Source organism: Heliangelus exortis, chromosome 1, assembly GCF_036169615.1.
Source record: "Heliangelus exortis chromosome 1, bHelExo1.hap1, whole genome shotgun sequence".
Taxonomy (NCBI): domain Eukaryota; kingdom Metazoa; phylum Chordata; class Aves; order Apodiformes; family Trochilidae; genus Heliangelus; species Heliangelus exortis.
This window is the reverse complement of record NC_092422.1, coordinates 2,453,000-2,474,190: the sequence shown is the minus strand read 5'-3', so window position 1 is coordinate 2,474,190 and position 21,191 is coordinate 2,453,000. Positions and strand designations below refer to the sequence as shown.

General features: G+C 45.3%; 1 protein-coding gene across 1 annotated transcript in view; it reads right to left on the bottom strand.

Moving 5' to 3' along the window:
• Positions 1-18,465, bottom strand: part of UVRAG (UV radiation resistance associated) — a 106,019-nt gene extending 87,554 nt beyond the window's left edge. The window contains exon 1 of the mRNA XM_071764176.1: positions 18,194-18,465. Coding sequence (XP_071620277.1) covers positions 18,194-18,274 — 81 coding nt within the window. The 5' untranslated portion in view covers positions 18,275-18,465. The remainder of the gene's footprint in view (positions 1-18,193) is intronic.
• Between the last annotated feature and the right edge of the window lie 2,726 nt (positions 18,466-21,191).

The following is a 21,191-nucleotide window of genomic DNA, read 5'->3' as shown; positions in this document are numbered from 1 at the left end:
AATAACTTTGACATCTGTAGCTAAAATCCTCAGCTTCAAAGCAAACTATGCCCTACATTTCTGACAAATATTTAACATCACCAGCTTATTGTTAGATTTCAGTAGCTAACAAATCACATTTGTAGAACTGGGCAGCTGCTCTTAAATCATTGCCTCACCATGGTTCTTATCTTAGCTTTGAAAACCCCATGCATACCTAAAACAAAGTACCAGGAACTTGCACTCAGCAAACCACCACTTCAAATACCACCAGTTCTCACCAAATCCTTCAGTATCACATTCTCCCAATCCATTTCCCAACCTACCAATGTCTCACCCATCTACCATGGGGGTGTTGACAAATAGCTCCCCATCCATTCTGGATCACCACAAACCACCTACAAGCCTCAAACAGTTGGTTTAGTGCCTCCTTTCACCACAGATTTTACAGCATACTTCTTTTTTTTCCCAGAAGCTTGTTAATTTAGAAGTCTGGATCCACCTTAAAAAAAAAACACTCTCAATCTTGAACAAAAGCAGATTGAAAATGCTTTTGAAACTAAAAGCCATCTTTTCTGTTTGCAGTTTGTCCTAAGAGGCTTTTAACATGAGTTGAAAGGCCATTATCTGTTTTGGAATCACAGTATGACACTTGATATCACTTCAGTGATTTAGTAGTTTTCTTTCCTGGAAATATAAGAGGAATATTACATTTCTTTTCATGTGAAAGACTCAAAACCACCAGTGGATCCTGCAAAGTCTATTTCTGAGTTAGACTGAAAACAGAGCCTGAGATGGGATGCCCTGGTATCCCCTGGTATCTACCATAAACATGCAATACAAAATTAAAATAATAATAATAAAATAAATTTCTAAGCTGCTTTAATTGTAGAATTGCACAGCCTTATTTCATTAGAAATTGGTATAAAAAAATGTCAACAGAAAGACTAAGTCTGGCTTTAAAATAAAAAACCATATGGACCTTGCACGTTGTCTCAAATCTAAGCTTAAAGCTGGGTAACATAGCTGACCATCTTTAGGAACAACTTAAAACACTCCTTCAAAATTAAAATAAAATTGCTTTGAACATACACTGCACTCCCAGTAAAAATTATTTAAGGGATTTAAGTGCCATCTCTCTCCCTTAATTAACTCCAGTAGCCATCTAAGTGCTCATTCAGGTAAGCACCTGTACAAGCATCCATTCCCATTCATCTCCCTCATTCCTCCCTTCACCTTTAGTTTTTCTTAAAATTCCTTACAATTCCAGAACAGTGCACCTATCAAAGAAGGCAACTTTCTTCAGGTCTTTTTAGGATTACAAACTAATTGCACAACTGGTTCAAGGAGTGTGTTACAACAAAGTAGCCCTCAAGCAAAGCCAAACAAGTTTCTTGTCTTTCACTACATGCAACGAGGTTTGGATAAAGTGTCATAACCTACAGCTGCATCTCCAGGCAGGAGTGGAGTCCTTATCTCCAGGGTTTGTGGCTTCTCTGCTCCTTCCAAAGTCTGGAAATTATCCCAAAAAAAGCCTCACTTCTCTCAAACCAGTTGGAAGGGGAACATTAAATTTGGGAGACCACAGCACAGCTCAGGACTCAACATGCAACAGCTAATGAATGTCTATTTAAATCACAACCTCTTCCTCCCTCCTGTCCCATTACTTGTCCCTTTAGCTTTGCTGATAGGGAACAAGTTTTCCAATTAGATTCCAATTTCTTCTTCACATTCTTCAGCACGACGTCAGGATGACAGAAGGACTTGGATCCTGAAAATAAACTTTCCACTTCACCCACTACATTGTCTTTCATATTATTTCACATTATTCAGATTTCCTCAGAACCCCACAGAGGAAGCATTCAGAGTTAATTAACCTCTCCTGACCAAAGATAATTAGCTTTAGCCACGAGACCTTCAGCTATAAAGACATCCAAAACAATTCAAACAGGCTCTAAAACTCTTCATCAAGGGCTTGCTGCTGTTTCACCACCAGGTAGGATTTTGAGGGAAATTCCAGATCTCTACGAAGTGTTATTTCCTATGTGTTTTAGATCATTTTTGAGATGTTAGGGTTCATTTTTAGATGTTAGGTGGGAGTTCAGCAGCACCAAATGGCCCCACTGCCAACCCCTGCTGCATGGGGTTCATCTGTACCACCCCACATCAGCACTCAGGCAGCTGCTCAGAGAATCACACTGAGGAACCAGTCTGGATTAAAAAAAAAAAAAAATAAAAAATCAACCACCTCTCTCTTGCTGGTTTAGTTTCACTGGGTCAGTTCCTCAATATGGTTCACAAAGGTGGCTGTACAAGCAGGTGTGCTGCTAAAAGATGGGGACTGTGCAGCAACAAGGAGACAAAACCCCTTAAATGAAACCATTAATACCATTAAAACCATTGAAACCAGCAGCTTCAATGTGTGTGGAGCTAGATACAGCCTGACACTTCCACAAGCAAAGGGAGAAGTGTTTCCCCATGATTTACCAGTGAATTCCAACCTGCAAAAGCAATTTTTTCTGGAAAAAGGACCCATTACACTTTATACTGAATACAGTAGCTACAAATAATGATAGAATCATAGAATTTTCAGGGTTGGAAGAGACCTTTAAGATCATCTAGTTCCAATCCTGACTTCTTTCATTTCCCTTTTTGATGAAGTGAGCAACAGGAGTCACTTCTCCTTTTATAGAAGCATCAAGAAATCTCCATTACAAGGAGGGATTCCCCACTGATGAGATGCTGCCCAACCAGAAGAGCCCAATTCCAAGAAAGCCCAATTTAAAACTCAAAATACAAGTGCTAAAAAATATAAGTGCTTTGGCAGCCTCATGAGTCACATAACTTAAAACAAGCCAGCTGTGTTTGCAAGCTGACAGTGCAGGATCTGCTTTCATGAAAAAAAAAAAAAAAAAAAAGTAGAAAGGACAAATAATTCTCACTGCTGTCTCCTCAAACAGCTAAAAATCTATCAGCAACACAGTACTGAAGATTTCAGACACTGCACCAGGCATCTTAGTAAGATATCCCACTGCAAAACAGGATTTTGCAGCAGTTAAATAATAAAGTTAAATAATAAAGTTATTTTGCAGCAGAGTGCTGATTTAGGGAAGCTCTGACAAGCAGAACTGATACCATTAAAAAGGGCATTTAACTTTTCCCCTGAATTTGGAGCACACAGTCTGAATGATGTTGTATCTGGATCACTGCTTAGCAGAGTAGTAGAGCAGGTTTAACAGCTCATTTCAGGGGGTTTGGGACACACAAGTTATTTTGATTACCACAATTGTTCTAGTCCTTTGAGTGCAAGAAGTCAGTGGAGCAGTGAAATTACATGGCAGGCCTTGTTATCATTTGATTTAATTGCCAGTCTAAAGTGTAATTGAGTAAAAGCAACTGCTCCACAGCAACTCTGCTCTGACCTACATGAAAGAAATTAGTGCTTCCTTCCACCTTGAAAATAAATTACTGCAAACGACAAGAGATGCACTAATTTTCCCTTAGAAGAACACCCAAGTAGTAGCTTGTGTTTTGAAATCATTGCTGGAGATAAAGATTTCACAGGTTATAAGCATACAGAGATCACAAAGATTTATAGAGCAGGAAAATAATAGATGAGATGTTTCACCTCTCCAGTCTTCAGAGCCACAGAAGTGGCTTCCTAGAATTCAACAGCAGCATCTTGACAGAGCTGCTGTAGAGCGAAGCAAGATCAGTCCTGGTCAGCACTCACCTTCTTCTCTCAAAAGTCAGAGGTCTTTTCTTAAATAAAAGTACTTGGATTTCATCATCCTGAAGAACTATTATCAGTAGTTTAATACATTTAAGTTTTCCTGTCCACTGGCTTTCTGGGAACCTTTCCAAATTTACCACAGGCCATAAACCAGTCAGGCTGCTAGAAAATTAAATATTTTTATGAACATCATTGCTAACACTTCACTTTTTTCAGCAGATGATCCCAGAACTCTTCAGTCTACCAACTCTGAGGTTTAAAGGATTGAAAGTGCATAATCCCTTCATGCTTTAGTTCCCCTAACACTAAGACACCACCATCTTTCACTACCTCTAAAATACCTAAAATTCCACTTCTGCCTTCTGTGTCAGGGCATTTGTTCCCAGCTCACACAATGTTTTCTCCTGCACTTGTTTAGCCTCACCATGAGGGTCACAGAACTTATCCCAGCTACAACTGGCAAAACAAGAAAGTTACACTGAAGTGTAAGTTCCTCCAGTTAGGCTCAGTACAGCTACACAGAGCAATTTCCAGTCGTATGAAGTTTAACAAGGAAAAGTGCTGGATCTTGCACCTGGGACATGGTAAACCTGGATATTCAGACACCCTGGGGAGTGAGAGGCTGGAGAGCAGCCCTGCTGAAAGGGATCTGGTTGACAACAAGTTAAACACAAGCCAAGAGTGTGCCCTGGAAGGCAGGAGGGGCAACCAAGTCCTGGGGTACATCAAGCATGGTCAGGGGTGGTGGTTGTCCCACTTTATTCTGTACTGGTGCAGCCCCATCTTGAGTACTGTGTGGAGTTTTGGGCTCCACAGTACAAAAAGGACACAGAGCTACTGGAGAGTGGCCAGAGGAGGACTCCAAGGCTGGTGAAAGGTTTGGAGGGAAAGCCATATGAAGAGCAGCAAAAGGCACTTGGAGAAGCAGCTAAAGGCGCAGCCTGGAGAAGAAATCAAGTGGAGACCTCACTGAAGTTTACTGCTTCCTCACTGACCTCTTCTCTCTGGTGACCAACAAAAGGACCCAAGGGAATCATAGTCTGGGGTTGGAAGGGACCTTGAATGATCATCTTGTCCAACATCTCTACCAAGGCAGGGTCACCTCCAGCAGGTGACACAGGGACACATCCAGGTGGGGTTTGAATGTCTCCAGGAGACTCCACAACCTCCCTGGGCATCCTGGGCCAGGGCTCTGTCACTCTCACAGTGAAAAAATTCTTCCTTATATTTATACAGAACTGCTTATGCTCGAGTTTATAACCATTGTCCCTTGTCCTTTTGTTGGTCACCTCTGAGAAAAGCTTTACTCCATCATAGAATTGGCTGGGTTGGAAGAGAGCTCAGAGCTCATCAAGTCCAACCCTTGATCCACTCCCCCCGTGGTTCCCAGCCCATGGCACTCAGTGCCACATCCAGGCTCTTTTGAAAGAGCTCCAGGGATGGAGAATCCACCCCTTCCCTGGGCAGCCCATTCCAATGCCTGATCCCCCTCTCCAGCAAGAAATTCTTTCTAATGTCCAACCTAAACCTCCCCTGGCACAACTTGAGACCATGGCCTCTTGTCTTGCTGAGAGTTGCCTGGGAAAAGAGCCCAACCCCCCCTGGCTCCAACCTCCTTTCAGGGACTTGGAGAGAGTGATGAGGTCTCCCCTGAGCCTCCTCTTCTCCAGTCTCAACACCCCCAGCTCCCTCAGCCCTTCCTCACAGCATTTCTGCTGGATCCCTTCACCAGCCCAGTTGCCTCCTTTGGACCTGCTCCAGCACCTCAATCTCCTTCCTGAGCTGAGGGGCCCAGAACTGGATCCTCCTGGCTCTCTCTATGTATTTATGAACATTAATGAGCTCACCCCTAATTCTCCTCCAAGCTGAAGAACCCCAGCTCCCTCAGCCTTCCCTCACCAGGAGATGTTCCATTCCCTTCATCGTCCTGGTTGCTCTGCACTGGACATTTTTCAAGCAGTTCCCTGTCCTTCTGGAACTGAGGGGCTCAGAACTGGACACAATATTCAAGATGCAGCCCCATGAGGGTAGAGTAGAGTGGGAGGAGAACCCTCTCAACCTAGCAGGCACCTCTCTTCTAATGCACCCTATGGTAGGAATGTGTGCTGGGGGAAGTTTAGGGTAAATATTAGGAAAAGGTTTTTCACCCAGAGAGTGGTTGAGCAGTGGAATAAACTCCCCAGGAGTTATGGCACCAAACCTGCCTGAGTTCAAGAAGCATTCGAATGACACTCTCAGGCACATGGTGTGATTCTTGGGGTGCTCTGCACAGGGACAGGAGTTGGACATCAGGATAATCCTGATGGTTTATGGCAGATTATATGATACACAGATGTGCCCACCACAAAAGCATGGCAGAACAGGCAGGAGTAGAAGGCAACAGAGGTTGTTTTTAACACTGAAATTTCTTGATTTTCTTAATCAATTTCTTGATGGCTTAAACTAACCCAGAGACCATGCTCTGCTTCTCTCTGGGCCTGAGAAACCAACAGGACAAAGCTCATCACCTGTGGTTGTTTGGTTTTTTGTTGGCTTAAGTCTAATCATTTGGTTCCATTATCACTGCAGAGATGGGAGGAGGGGAAGACAGGGAGTAAGTCAAAACAAGGGAGAGAAATGCACAGTTGTTAACAAAAGGTCTGGACTGTTTGTGGAACCACAAGGAGAACAGCAACTACCTACAACAGCCTGAAGTATTCATGGAATTTCATAATTATTTGTTCAGGGTCACCTAATGGGTGGCGAAAACAAGCACAAAGAGTTGTTACTCCTCTTCCACCTTACCCACTTTATTATTCTCTTACAAGAACCTGATGATCCTGGCGAGAAAAAAATAATATCAATATATCCAAGCTGGATAAGAACACAGTCAAACATCATTTTTCTGTCTTTGTTACTGAGCTACAACACTGACTAGCTCAGGATGGCTATGAATTGTGAAGCTCAGGTCATTAATATGGGAAGCAGCTAAGTCTTATTCACATGGAGCTGATCATTTTTAGCAGCTGAGATGATCTAATGGCTCACTGCTGGGAAAAGAGAGAGGACTCTCTTCTTTCTGCCCCACATCTGCCTCCTCCCATCCTCTCTCCCAGTTGCATGCTCTGCCCTCTTTAGCACTGGCTCTTTCTGCAAAACTATTTATCAGTTCTTGCTCCCGGGGGAAAAACCAGCACTTGGACACGTGAAATCAATTTGCAAAGCTGTCAAAGGAGGATCTAAATTCAAGCAAGGCAGGCACTTTGGTTTCTTCCAGCAACAGCCATCCAAGATGCTGTCATATAGCCCCTTCTGTGAAAGGAGGGTTAGTCTGAAAACTCCTTCAGATATTAATAAAAGAGGCAGTGAGCTTACTGCCCACCAGCAAGGCTCACAAATTCTGTTGGAATAGTCTAATTTTAAAAGAATTTAATATACTGGGATACATTTTCCAGAATGAAGTTTAAATTCAATTGGCTGGGAAGAAATGTTTATAAATCTATGGCTATATTGGAAATAGTTTTGGGGTTTTTTTTTGCCCCTGCCCCACCACATCCTTGCTGACATCCCAAATAACCCATGGAGAGTGCAAAGCAGCATCCAGGTTAAAATGTTTCTGATTCAAGAAAGAATAGGGGCCTGGAGGAGGAAGGGAGAAACAAAAGAATATTATTTTTGCATGGACTGTAAAAACTGTAAAAGAAGGCTGGAAAGCCACACAGAATCACAGAATGGTTTGGGCTGGAAGGAACCTTTAAGATCATCCAGTTCCAACCCCCCTGGCATGGGCAGGGACACCTCTCACTAGAACAGGTTGCTCAGAGCCCCACAAGATATTTTCTATGATCTCATGGTCATAGAAATTCCCATTCTGTGATCTTATGATCCTTGGACCATCTGATTTTCAGACTGCTGCCCTCCTCCTGATTGCTTTGGTGGAGAATATTCCATAAATTCTTTCCAGGTTGGGAGCAGCTCTGTCCTCTGTACAAGCTGGTACACATTCTGGTCTGACATGGCTTTCACACGAATTTCCCAGCTCACTTGCTTTGTGACCCAAATTAGCTCTGGAAGAATTTAAGCAAAATCCTTCCAACTATGCTAGCATTAAAACAGGGTGCAAAGATCAGTTAGCAACACAAACATTAGCAAATTTGCTCTAAACTTATGAAAACTCAGCTTGCAATGTCAGCTGTTTGAATCTCTGAATACTTTTCATAATTAAGTCACAGAAGAACACAGGGCTTTGTGTGCCTTAGAGCTCCAAACAGGTTGCTGGGGTTGCTTTTTGGGTTGTTTTTTTTTTTTTTTTCTTTTCTTAAAAAGCATAAAATTCTATCAAAATATTAACTGCATTTAGCATTGTTTATCACAGCACTACTCTACACCTCATTGTTAACAACTTGCAGCTCCCATCTTTCTGCACCAGCTTGAATATTCAAGTAGCAAGCACAGAATCACAGAATGGTTTGGAATGGAAGTCAACTTTTAAAGCTCATCTGGTCCAGCCTCCCTGAAGTGATCAGGGACATCTACAACTACATCAGGTTGCTCAGAGCCCTCTCCAACCTGACCTGGAATGTTTCCAGGGATGGAGCACCTACCAGCTCCCTGGACACACGTACCAGTGTCTCACCACCTATATTATAAACAATTTCTTCCTTATATCTACTCTCAGTCTCCTCTTTTTTAGTTTAAATCCATTAATCCTTGTCCTGTTGCAACAGACCTTGTTAAAACCATGTGAGCTGAGTTCTTGGAAGTCAAGTGGTAGAGAAGAATTCATACTTAATTCCTTTTTATGTCAGTTTTCAAGCTGTTTTTTTTTTTCCAACTTCATATAATCCAGAGAAGTTTTGGGTCAAGTCTACTCCAGTCCACAAAGCCCTTCAGAGCAAAGGAATGTACAGTGGGAAGTACAGACACTGCTCAGATGTCTTGTTAAGGACAAGAAAATGCTCCTATTCCAATTTACAGACTTGCTAGGCAGATTTATTTACAAATTTTGTAATTCAACTTTCAACAGCTCAGAGTCAAGAGAATCACATGTGATTTCAGACCTACTTTAGAAGCAAAGCAGGAGCATTTGACGTGCAATTTTTTAGGCCACGCCGTAAGGAAATTTTGGAATGCTCTTTTCATGTCCTTCCAGCACACCCTTGAAGACAGCAAAGACCTCAATGCTACAGAACCCTTATTAGCTCAACAAATGGCTTGTGGAAGTCCTTAGATGGCACCTCCTTCATCTCATTTTCATCATGTCAAGTGATGGGATTAAATGGCAGCTCAGTAACTCATTGCTCTTCCTGACATCAGCTCCTCTCTGGAGAAGTCATTCCAGGGGTGAATTATCCTTGAGGTTACATGTCTAGCTCTGTTTTCTCCTGTGAGGATGCAACAAACACCCATACACCACTTTTTTCCCCCCTCACATTCCTAAAGATTCAAGGAGAGGAATGGGACACACTGAATCTCTGGAGTATGATTTACCCAGACTAAATAACCACAAGAAAATTCAAAATTTCACCAACATGAGCTCAAAGTTTTCAGAGATTTGCATTTCTGATTTCAGTTTACAGTCCCTAATATCAAGGTGGTTCCTTTCCTTCACACTTACAGGCATCTGAAAAAGTCTTCTGAAAGGTTCTTCTTAGGCAAAAAACACCTGTGAAGCTTTCCCTTGGAACACACTTATGCTCAGTACAATTTTCTAATTACCCATACTTCACCACAATTATTCCTGGGTTTGTACTGCAGAGAGATTCCAAAAAGGAAAGCCAGCAAACCAAAAATGTAGTCCAAAAGACATAAATTCTTCCCTAATTCATAGAAGAAGGCGAAAGAAGAAGAATAAAGAATATGTCTAATATTTCACATGGACCATGTAGAACTATTAATTATTCTCCAGGTAATTCAAGGCAAAAGAGCCCTTCATTAGCCCTACCCAGAGTTAAATAATGCAATGTCTGAAGTCAATGTTACATCTGACAAAATATAAAAGTCTATGGCACAACCCTCTCCTTTTAATACTAATTAAAACAGCAACAGTAGTATCAGAAAATAAAGATAGCTAATTAATTAATAATACCTGAAAAAATTAAAACAGCTATATAATACTCTTAAGCTACTTAGTCCTTTACTCTGTCCTCCCTTGCACTCTCTCCTGCCACTATCCCACTAAACTATTTCCTCAGGAAATAACTTAATTAACACTGGGGAGCAACTTAGAACTCAACCTCTGCCTCATAGAAATTCTGAAAAAGGCTGGTACTTGCTCAGCAGGAGCAAGAAATCTTCCTTCCTACATCACTATCACATGCAGAAAAGCTACACTGCTTTTTTAGAGCTCAGAACCAATAGAACAACCAAGACCTACACTGATATTCAGTGCAAGTCCACAGTGTTCCCCTTATTTTCCACATCCTCATCCTTCCTTCCACATTCAAAATTTGTGCTCATCTCTGCAGGAAAACTGAAAGATCAAAATATTTAAAATTGAAGGTAGGGACAGGCACTGAAAACATGGGTATTCAGTCTTAGGACAGAATCTGGATAGTTGGTTATGTGTGACAAACCAAGAGTCAAAACAGAATTTACTTAAGTGTAATGTTAGCAGGAAGGGTTCAAATGCCAAACCCTGAGACTATTGAGGGACTTGGGCAAATGAAGTTCTTTCTGTGTTGTTTCAACAGCTGGGGTTGGTTATGGTCACTACAATGCCAAAAGTGGCAAACTGGCAAACACCAGGAATCTGAAGAAAAACTGTCAGCACACCCTAAAAAATTGCTCTCAGCTGTGGTTAAGCAAATCCTACAAGCTCTGACCACTGGCCAGAGAAAGCTCCTCTTGCAAGGTGTTTATGAAGATGCAAATAACAAGGAACTAGATGTGTTTTTTTCATCTTTAACCAAAACCTTGAAGCAGCAGCTGCTACCAGCTTTCCTTACTAATGTTTTCCTCTGAGTTAGTCTAAACAAATACTCACTTGCAAGATGAAAAGAGCAAAACTGTAACTGCTTCTTTGACACAACATGGGAACTATGCCATGGGGCAGAAAAAAGATAACATCAGGGTGCGAGTCCATCCTCCCCTTAAGCCTCTTAACATCACCTTGGGCAAGAGAGCATTAGTCCTCATTAGCTGTGGGAATGACCTGGGAACACCAGTTAAGCAATGGAAAATACGATGATGCTCAAAAGGATCCAAAAAGTAAACAGGGTCTTAAGAAACAGACCTTAAAGACCACTTGATTTTAAGCTGCAAAAGCACACAGCATTCCCTGATTAATAAGCTGGTGCTTATTAATGTTTATCATGTTACTGCTTGACAAACCAAGGGCAGGCCAGTATATAAGCCCAAAAATAAGCAGTGAGTTTGGAGTTAGCAGCTACCAAGACCTTTCCTTCTTTTATTCCCTAAAATTCAAATATTCCTTAACCCTCCTCATATCTCCTGAATAAAATGCATAAAATCTGATTTACTACAGCTGGCAGAGAGAACATTCTCTACCTTAAGAACTTATCATTCAGCCTGCAAAACACACTTGAATTCCTCAGGAAAAGACAACACTGGAGAAAGTAAAAATCCAGCCTGACAATTACAGCCAACCTTTGGGGCTAAGTTACAGCTTTACAGTAATTTTAGCAACTATTTCTTCCACTTCAACTCCAAAAACACATGACATGGGTACAGCTGGACATGGATACAACTGTCCAAGATCACCAGGTCAACACTCACACTGTGGGGTTTGACTGGAGCAGCACTTCCCACTCAGCATCTGAAGGCAGTGTCTAAGAGAAGTGAAAGCAATATTCAAATACACCACTTTCCATCCTCTATTCTGATTTCCCCCAGAATATTTAAGAGGAAAGAGGAAGTAAATAATTTAAGAGTCAGTCTTTGGTTTTGTATTACTCATATAGCACTAGCTATATATTCCAGTTTTAAAAAACAACCAAAAAATGCTCTTTTCACAGTTTTAGTTGAAAAACTAGTCCACATGCAGCCCTACAGCAGCTTTCTTCACTTCTCCCCCACACAAGACCTCTCAAATTCATTTGCCACCACACTCATTTGTCACCCATTTCTGCCACGTTAGCCAAGCTGTTGGACATCTCTTTAAATAAAGTAACTATGAAATTTTAACTTTGTTCTAATTCACCCACATTCTTCTCACCTTCCTTTACCTCTACTCACTTGGATCAAATCAAGAATCAAAAACATACACCCAAGGTACTGGATCATACTGGAATGTCACTTCCAACTGCTGAAAACGTGGTTTTATTTATTACTGAAATCCAGAAATATCTGCAATCCAGAACTAGTTGGGTTTTTTTCCCTGGGAAGTTCTTTCCAGAAATATTTCCAAAAGGAAAAAAATATTTTGCTTTAAAGGTCACTTCTCTCATGACTTGCATTCCTTTGCATCTGGAGTTTAAAGAATTCAGGCAAGTTTCTGAAGTGTGCATGTTAAGACCATGTAATTACTGAAGTCCCAGAAGCTCAAAGATCCTTCAGTGTTTCTCATAAATCAGTTCTTTAAATGTAGTTCAATTTCTTGGAAAAGATATTTTGCAGAATTACTATCACCTTCAGTTCTGTGGTTGTGAATAAGATACTAAGATCTCATGAAAAACATCACATTTCTTCACAGGAAGATGCAAGGAATAAGAGTATAAACCTGAAAAGGACTTTCACAATTCAATCCCTTTGTTACTTACAGGCAACCATTTTACAGAGGGTAAACATCACAGCATGGCTTCATGTTCAAAGTAGATTTTGGGGGGGATTTTCTTCCTACCACTTAGGGGTCTGCTTCCAACTCTGCTTGGCTGACAGCAGTTTATCAAATCCTAAATGAGATTTTCCTCTTCAGTATTCAAAACAAAGAAACTTTCCCTTCTAAGCAGGTTTAGGACAAGGGGTAGCTTAATGCTTAAGCAGGGATGGGAGAAAACACATCATGGCCACCTCATAGTTTTCCCAGCTACTGGAAATACCAACACAAATTTCATGAAACGTGTCTGACAAGTCTGTGTTAATCCTGAGTATGGTTCAGGTCCCTCACCCTTATCAGCTCAAACCTCTGGCTGCTAAACACAAGTTGCAGGAGTTTGCTACAAGCTGCTCTTGGGCTCCTAAAAATCACTCAAACTCCCACTGGCTCTTTACAAATCCCAGCCTAAAAGTGAATGAAGGCTCCAGAGTGTCCCTGGGAAATGTCTCTAACCCTTTGCTGTTTCATTCTGCCCTGAACACCTGTGACTGAAAGTTCATTGCTGCCCCTTTCCACAGAAACTTCCACCATCTGATAAGGGATGTTTATAAATTGAAGGATACAGAAGATACTGGGTGACCCAGACTTTGGTCTGACACTTCTTACCACCACATCTACATTCACCAGAAACACCTATCTCCCTCACACACCATCCCATGCAGTATTAAAACAAAAAACAAAAAACAACTCTAAGCAGCTCATTTAGAAAACCACCTTGGACACCACTACATGAAACATGATCAACCAACATTGAACTGGAACTAAAACTTCAGATGGAACAGATCTAATTCCATGTACAGTTCCCAGAGTTTCCCCTAGTATCTATATGTAGCTTTTTTTCCCCTCCATTACCCAGGCTTTCTCCAGTGAGGAGAAAATTGCTTGTATCAAAGTACCAATCATATGGGTCCAAGAGCTGAATAGTTTCTTGGGGGGAGAAAAAAGCAGATCTAAATGGAGGTGATCTGTGGTCTCACTGTGGAACTGCCTCACATGCAGTCTAAACATTACACACAGTTTCTCACCTATAATTTGGAAATAAGCCACAGATAATCTGCAGAAGAAAGTTTGTTGCAGCTGATTATTAATTAGGCCACTAGCAACATGAGCAGATCAAACTCTTCAGCTCGCTGGCAAGTACTTGTGGCAGAGATGGAATGGGATGATGAGCAGTTTCCCTGGTGCTGCTGCTGGGAATGAGCTGTTGAAATATTTTTGCAACCAGCCAAGTGACTGAAGTGCTAAGCTGTTACATATATAACTTGGTACTTCACCTACTACACCACTTAGTAGTCACCTACTACACTAGAATCCACATTGCATTTTGCTGGGGTTTTTTTTCCCTGTCATCTTTATATAAATAAAGCAGTAGGGGACATTTTTGTAATTTTTAATAAAGGTTCTAGCTGTTATTTCTGTAGGAGCTTCCTCTGCTCCATGCAAAACCAGTGGCACCTATTGATGCCTGGTTAGTTATCTGGAGGAGGGATGCTTCATCTATGGACACTGCTCTGACTGAATGCTTGAATCACAGACTGAATGGGAATAATTTCTTTTAAAAAAGTGTTAGCTCTTTTCTCCCTTACCATTCCCTAACCACCCATGACAAACTGTGCATCACTACAGCTGTTTGTACACCAGTCCATGCTGTTCAAGTTGAAGCTGGCAGGTCTTCAAACACTACCTCACTGCTCATTAAAAGCTTCAGTATCTCTAATGTTGGGAATTGATAGGAAAAGCTGCTCGATTTCAGCACGAAGGAAAAGTGCTGGAGGCACCAATCCTGGAGTCCACAAAGATGTTTTCTTGTCTCTAGACAACCACACATGACATCTGGTTTGGTCAGCTATTAGCAGAGTAACATTCAAGAGATCATTTGACTGCAGCATGACTGGCTCTCCAGGTTAAGGCTGCATTTTTTTTTTTGTCCAGCTCTTTCCATCCAGAAGTCTGAAAAGTTTGGCTCCCCTACCCTCTCCACTGCTTTGAACTTTTTCAACAACAGGACTGAGAAGTTTGTTTGGAGCATTTAGAAAGCAGTATGTTATCATACACTCCTGGCTTTCTTGCACTGAGCAGCTAATGCAAAAGAATCTGTGCTTTTTAAGTGAAATTATTTCATCATGTATTTCCAGTTCTATTAGACTCACTCTTCCAGCAAAAAAAGTGATATCCTGGCACAATTCCTTAGGGATTAAAACTGAAATTTGATGCTTAACCGGAAGCATTTCTTCACAGCCACATCCTCTATTTCTCCCACATAAAATGCAGAATACAACAGTAAAAGTCATCTTAGGCCAGTTCCTCCTGCCAGCAATGAGGAAATTAAAGAATCATCAGACCCAAGTGTGGTCATGTTGGAAAAAGGTTTTGGACATTATTTTTGACTCCTTAAAGTACAGGAGTAGCAGGAGCTTTGTTTTCTAATCCATCTGAATTTCACTGGCACAATTAAGTCTAGACTAAACCCAAATTACACCTTCAGCACACTTCAGTCATCAAGACATCATTACTTCAGTTATTAGAAGCACTCACCTCAAGTTCACATTTAAGAATTTGGTCTTTAGAGAGATTTATAGCTGTGACTCAGACCATCTTACTCTCATCCTTATAGGCAAAAAAAAAAAAAATTAAAATGCAGCACTGGGTGTTCTGGATAAAACTGCCTACTAAAACAAATCACCAAGATGTTTTCTGTGCTGGCAGAGAGCAATTACCTTGTGCTACGTAGCACCTGCCAGATTTTTGCATTATAGAAGTGGTACAAGAGACTGGAATGACTTTTCCCTTCTCTCTCATGATTCTGCAGTAAAACATCTCCAGGGTGACAAGCCCCCTCAAGGTATCTTGTGATTCTCTAACAGACTTGAACCTCAGATAACACAAAGACTATGATTTGTTATCAGTGTATCTGACTTTAGTTGCTTTCTGAGCTTCTTGATTTGATTGCAAGCACTGACATAGCACACAGATAACTCAGCACATGGTCCTTGTATTTGCAGAGCACACAGCAAAACAATACCTCCCGTTTGGTCAGGGCCTTACCCTTGCTATAATTAACATTTCTTCAGCACTCATACAAGCATCCTATGTGGCTTAAACTAAATATTTACTTGACTAGAACATCTTACAATTGATGGTTCAGTTTGTTTCTACAAACTCCTACGAAAGTTTCATCTCCTAGAAAAACACACACACAAAAAATTGTGTTTTAGTCTCACTTTCACAAATGACATCCAGTGACTAATAACTAAGACTTCTCCCTGCAGCACTCACTTGGTTCTTGCACAAGCCTGGGAAAGAATAAAACCAAAAATTCAGCAGGGAGAAGGCCATACTTGGATCTCCTGAGTTATCTGCTGCTCCCTGCAAAGTTCATCCCAAGCAGTGCTCATGTCTGCATTCCTTAACATAAAACAGGCCCACATTTCAAAGTGCTTGCTCTCAAGTTAGGGTCTGTACCTGCAAAATCCTGGTGGCCAAGAGCCATGCCCATTCCCTCCCTTTCCCCCAAGTGAATGTGTGGGACATCATATTTATCTGAGGAGCAAGGATATCTTCATAGCAAGTTTACATCTATTTATTTTCTCCAGTAACTCTTCATCTTCACACCTGGTAAGCTCAGCTTGTGTGTCTACTTAATAACATCGAGGCAATGAACCAAAACTCCAAGAGCAGCAGACTCACATTTTACAGTATTTATTTCTAAAGAAAAACCTGGCTTTGCTAAGTAATAATTTCCCCCTCCACCACCACCACCATTTCAGCTCCCATACAACAAAAGTCACTGCACGAGGGGAAAGGGCACAGCCTTAGTTTGATCTGGATTGCTAAACCCTCACACAGTGCTGAAGCTTCCTCACTTAACCTTGCTCCTAATGCTCTCCAAAATTAAAACGTGGGACAGTTGCCCAGTGAACCAAAAGCCAACTATCAGCAAACAGGAAAAACAGAGTTAGCTGAAGGAAGGATATGTTGGGGAGGGAACATTTCCCCACTTTTCAGAATACACTCTGCATTTTATTCATGCTCACCTCCCACCCCTGTTAGGCAGGAGAGGGCAACCCAGCTGCTCCTGCCCCATCAGGTAGCCAAGCTTAGAGCACATTTCTCTGGGTGTTATCTCTGCCTCAACTCCAAGCTTCAGCTTGCACCCAACACCCCCACGGGAAGAGATGGAGCCTCTCAAGAACAGGGACTCCCACTCCTTAACTCTCTAGTACTGGCAGGAGAGGGGCCCAGACCCCTTGTTGGCAAGGGGACACATCTTCCTGCCAGCCCAAGAGAAGGGTGTTCCAACCCTCTGCTTCAAGGACCCTTCTTCTATCAACTCAGGGACTCTGCCTCAAGTATCCACGTAGCTCAGGGAACCCCCCCTAACACCTCAAGGAACATCCCCTCCCCCAAACACTCTCACATCAGGGTACCCTACATCAAGAAGCACCCCCTTTTCACCTCAGGGCACCCACAAACAGGCACACAAGAGAAGGGTGCTCCAACCCTCTGCTTCAAGGACCCTCCTTCTATCCACCCAGGGACTCTGCCTCAAGCATTCACATAGCTCAGGAAACCCCCCCTAACACCTCAAGGAGCATCCCCCCCCCCCAAACATTCTTACACATCAGCACCCCCTTTTCACCTCAGGGCACCCACACACATCAGGCAACACCCCACATTTACCTCAGGGAACATCTCCCACTCCAGAAAGCACCCCCCCCCCCCCCACTTCATCTCAGGGCACTCCACACCTCAGAGAGTACCCCCATATCTTAGGAAGTACCTTCCCTCCCTTTTGCTTCAGGGCACCCCACACCTCAGGGGGTACCCCCGTATCTCAGGAAGCCCTTCCCACACCTTGACTTCAAGGAATCCCCCTTAACACCTCAGGGAGCACCCCCTCTTCATCTCATGGAGCACCCTGACACCCCTTCACCTCAGGGCACCCCACACCTCAGAGAGCCCCTGCTCTTCATCTCAGGGCACTCCCTACTATACAGAGAACCCCTCTCCTTCACCTCAGAGTACCTCACACCTCAGAGGGAACCCCCCCTTCACCTCAGCAAGAACCCACACCTCACAGAACACCCCCCTTCACCTTAGGGAACACCCACACCTCAGAGGGAACCCCCCCCTTCATCTCAGGGAGCACCCACACCTCACAAAACACCCCCCTACACCTTAGGGAGCACCTCACACTTCACAGAACACCCCCCTTTCACCTCAGGGAGCACCCACACCACAGAGAGAACCTCCCCCTTCACCTCAGGGAGCACCCCACATCTCACAGAACACCCCCCTACACCTCAGCGGGAACCCCACACGTCAGGGAGCACCCACACCTCACAGAACACCCTCTTTCACCTAAGGGATCACCCACACCTCAGAGGGAATCCCCCCTTCATCTCAGGGAGCACCCACACCTCACAGAACACCTCCCTACACCTTAGGGAGCACCCACACCTCACAGAACACCCCCCTACACCTCAGAGGGAACCCCCCTTCACCTCAGAGGGAACCCTCTTTCACCTCAGGGATCACCCACACCTCAGGGAGCACCCTACACCTCACAGAACCCCCCCCTTCACCTCAGCGAGCACCCCCCTCCCTTCCCTTCACGTCACCCCACACCTCAGGGCTCACCCCCTTCACCTCGCAGCACACCCCACACACACCCCCTTCAGCAGGAGCCTCCTTTACGCCGCCGTTCCCCCGAGGCCCGCCCGTACCTGCTGCGAGGGCAGCTCCACATGCAAGGCCCGGGTGGCGGAGCCCGGGGGTAAGGCGGCGGGGCCGGCGGCCGAGCTCATCCTCACGGGAGGGCAACGGCCGGGGAACGGCGGCAGCGCCTGCGCATGAGCCCCGCGGGTCGCTCCCCCGCCTCGGCCGCCGCCGCCGCCACCGCCGGGCAGCCAGGGGTTAATGGCGGCAGCAGCACCGGCCCGGGCCGCTGGCTACGGAGCCATATTACCGCAGTGCTGAGGGGGCGGGCGGGAAGGAGCGTCCCGCTCTCTGATTGGCCCGCGCACCAGGGAGGCGGGAGCCCGTCTGCCTTTCTGAGATGCTATTGGCTATCGGGGACGTCAATCACCGCCTCTCTCCCCCGCCCCTTGTCAAACCGTTGGAAGGGGAGCCGGAGCTGATTGGACAGCTGACTTCCGGAAGGCGGGACGAGGCTGGAAGGAGAGGATGGTGATTGGAGGAAAGGGGCTTTGATTGACACCTCCCGCCCTCCGTCACGTGTCCGGGGAAGCTGTTTTCATCACGTGGTGGGACGAAAATATTTTGCTGGGGGGGGGGGGGGGGAGGAGGGGGGAGCTGTCGCCATGGCAACGGGGAGCGGCCTGGGCCCTGCTGCGGGGCGGGGGGGGCCGGGGCCTGGTGGCCGTGGGGGGTTCGGTGCCTCGGGTGGACCCTTGTGGCACGACACCCGGCTCCAAGACGAGCGGGTCTGCTCCACAACGAGCCGCTGTGCTCCACAAAGAGCCATCGTGCCCCGCATCGCGCAAACCTGCCCTGCAAACCGACCACCTCCACAGCAAACCCACCTACCCTACCTAAAGGCCAGCCTGCCCCCCAACAAGCCAGCATGCCCCACCTAAGACAGCCAGCCCCCAAAAAAGCCAGCCTTCCCAACCATAAGCCAACCTGCCCCCCAACAAGCCAACTTGTCCCACAATAAGCCAGCCTGCCCCCCAACAAGCCAACTTGCCCCACCACAAGCCAACTTGCCCCACCATAAGCCAACCAGCCCCCCAACAAGCCAACTTGCCCCACAAAAAGCCAACCTGCCCCTCAACAAGCCAACTTGCCCCACCACAAGCCCAACAGCCCCACAACAAGTTGACCAGCCCTACACCATGCTAACCTGCCCTGCCTAGAGCCCAGCCTACCCCACAACAGCCCAGCCTGCCCCATATCACATCCACCTACCCCTCCTATCCCACCAACCTACCCCACACCATCTAAACCCAACCCACAGCATCCAAACCCATCCTACATCATGTCAGCCAACTTAATATGAGACCAACACGCCTCCTATCCCAACCAACCCACCTCACACCATCCAAACCCACCCCACACCATCCAAACCCACTCCACACCATCCAAACCCATCCCACACCACCCCACACCATCCAAACCCATCCCACACCATCCAAACCCACTCCACACCATCCAAACCCACCCCACATCATCCAAACCCATCCCACACCACCCCACACCATCCAAACCCACCCCACACCACCCAAACCCATCCCACATCATCCAAACCCACCCCACACCACCCCACACCATCCAAACCCACCCCACATCATCCAAACCCACCCCACACCACCCCACACCATCCAAACCCACCCCACATCATCCAAACCCACCCCACACCACCCCACACCATCCAAACCCATCCCACACCGTCCAAACCCATCCCACACCGTCCAAACCCATCCCACACCACCCCACACCAACCAAACCCACCCCACACCATCCAAACCCATCCCACACCATCCAAACCCATCCCACATCACCCAAACCCGTCCCACCCCACATCCAACCAACCCTGACCTCACCCCACACCACAACCCAACACCTCCATTCCCCCAGCACCCACCTCCACCCCACCCACCAGGCAACACCCACCCAGCCCAGCAGGACCATCCCCACCTACCATGCAGTACTGGAGGTGCCAGTCCTCTTCCTTCACCCCACTGGTGCCACCAGTCTCCACAGAACCCTCCAGCACCTGCCCAACGTAGGTGTCAGTGCTGGAGATTCTCATCCCCATCTCACTGCCAGGAAAACTCCTGTCCTGCCAGGAACACCCATCCCATTCCACCCCACTGGGAGCAGCACTGGGAATTCCCATCCGTGGCACTGGAAATGCCAGTTCCCACCAGGTCGGGTGGTGCTGGAAAGTCCTGTCCTCCTCTCCTCTTCTCCTCCTCTTCTTCCATTTGACACCGTCTCTCACAGCATCCTTGTAGATAAAGTATGGGTTTGGTGATCAGGTAGTGAGGTGGATCAGGAACTGGTTGAAAGGAAGGAGTCAGAGAGTTGTAGTCAATGGGGCAGAATCTGGTTGGAGGTGTGTGACCAGTGGAGTCCCTCAGGGGTCGGTACTGGGACCGGTGTTGTTCAATATCTTCATCAACGACTTGGATGAGGGTATAGAATGTACCCTCAGCAAGTTTGCTGATGACACTAAGCTGGGAGGAGTGGCTGACACACCAGAAGGCTGTGCTGCCATTCAGAGAGACTTAGACAGGCTGGAGAGTTGGGCAGGGAGGAACATGATGAAATTCAACAAGGGGAAGTGTAGAGTTTTGCATTTGGGGAAGAACAACACGATGTCCCAGTATAGGTTGGGGGCTGAGCTGCTGGAGAGCAGTGTAGGTGAAAGACACCTGGGGGTCCTGGTAGACAAGAAGATGCCCATGAGCCAGCAATGTGCCCTTGTGGCCAAGAAGGCCAATGGCATCCTGGGGTGCATTAGAAAGGGTGTGGTTAGTAGGTCAAGAGAGGTTCTCCTCCCCCTCTATTCTGCATTGGTGAGGCCACACCTGGAGTATTGTGTCCAGTTCTGGGCCCCTCAGTTCAAGAAGGACAGGGAAGTGCTTGAAAGAGTCCAGCGCAGAGCTACTGAGATGATTAAGGGAGTGGAACATCTCCCTTATGAGGAAAGGCTGAGGGAGCTGGGTCTCTTTAGTTTGGAGAAAAGGAGACTGAGGG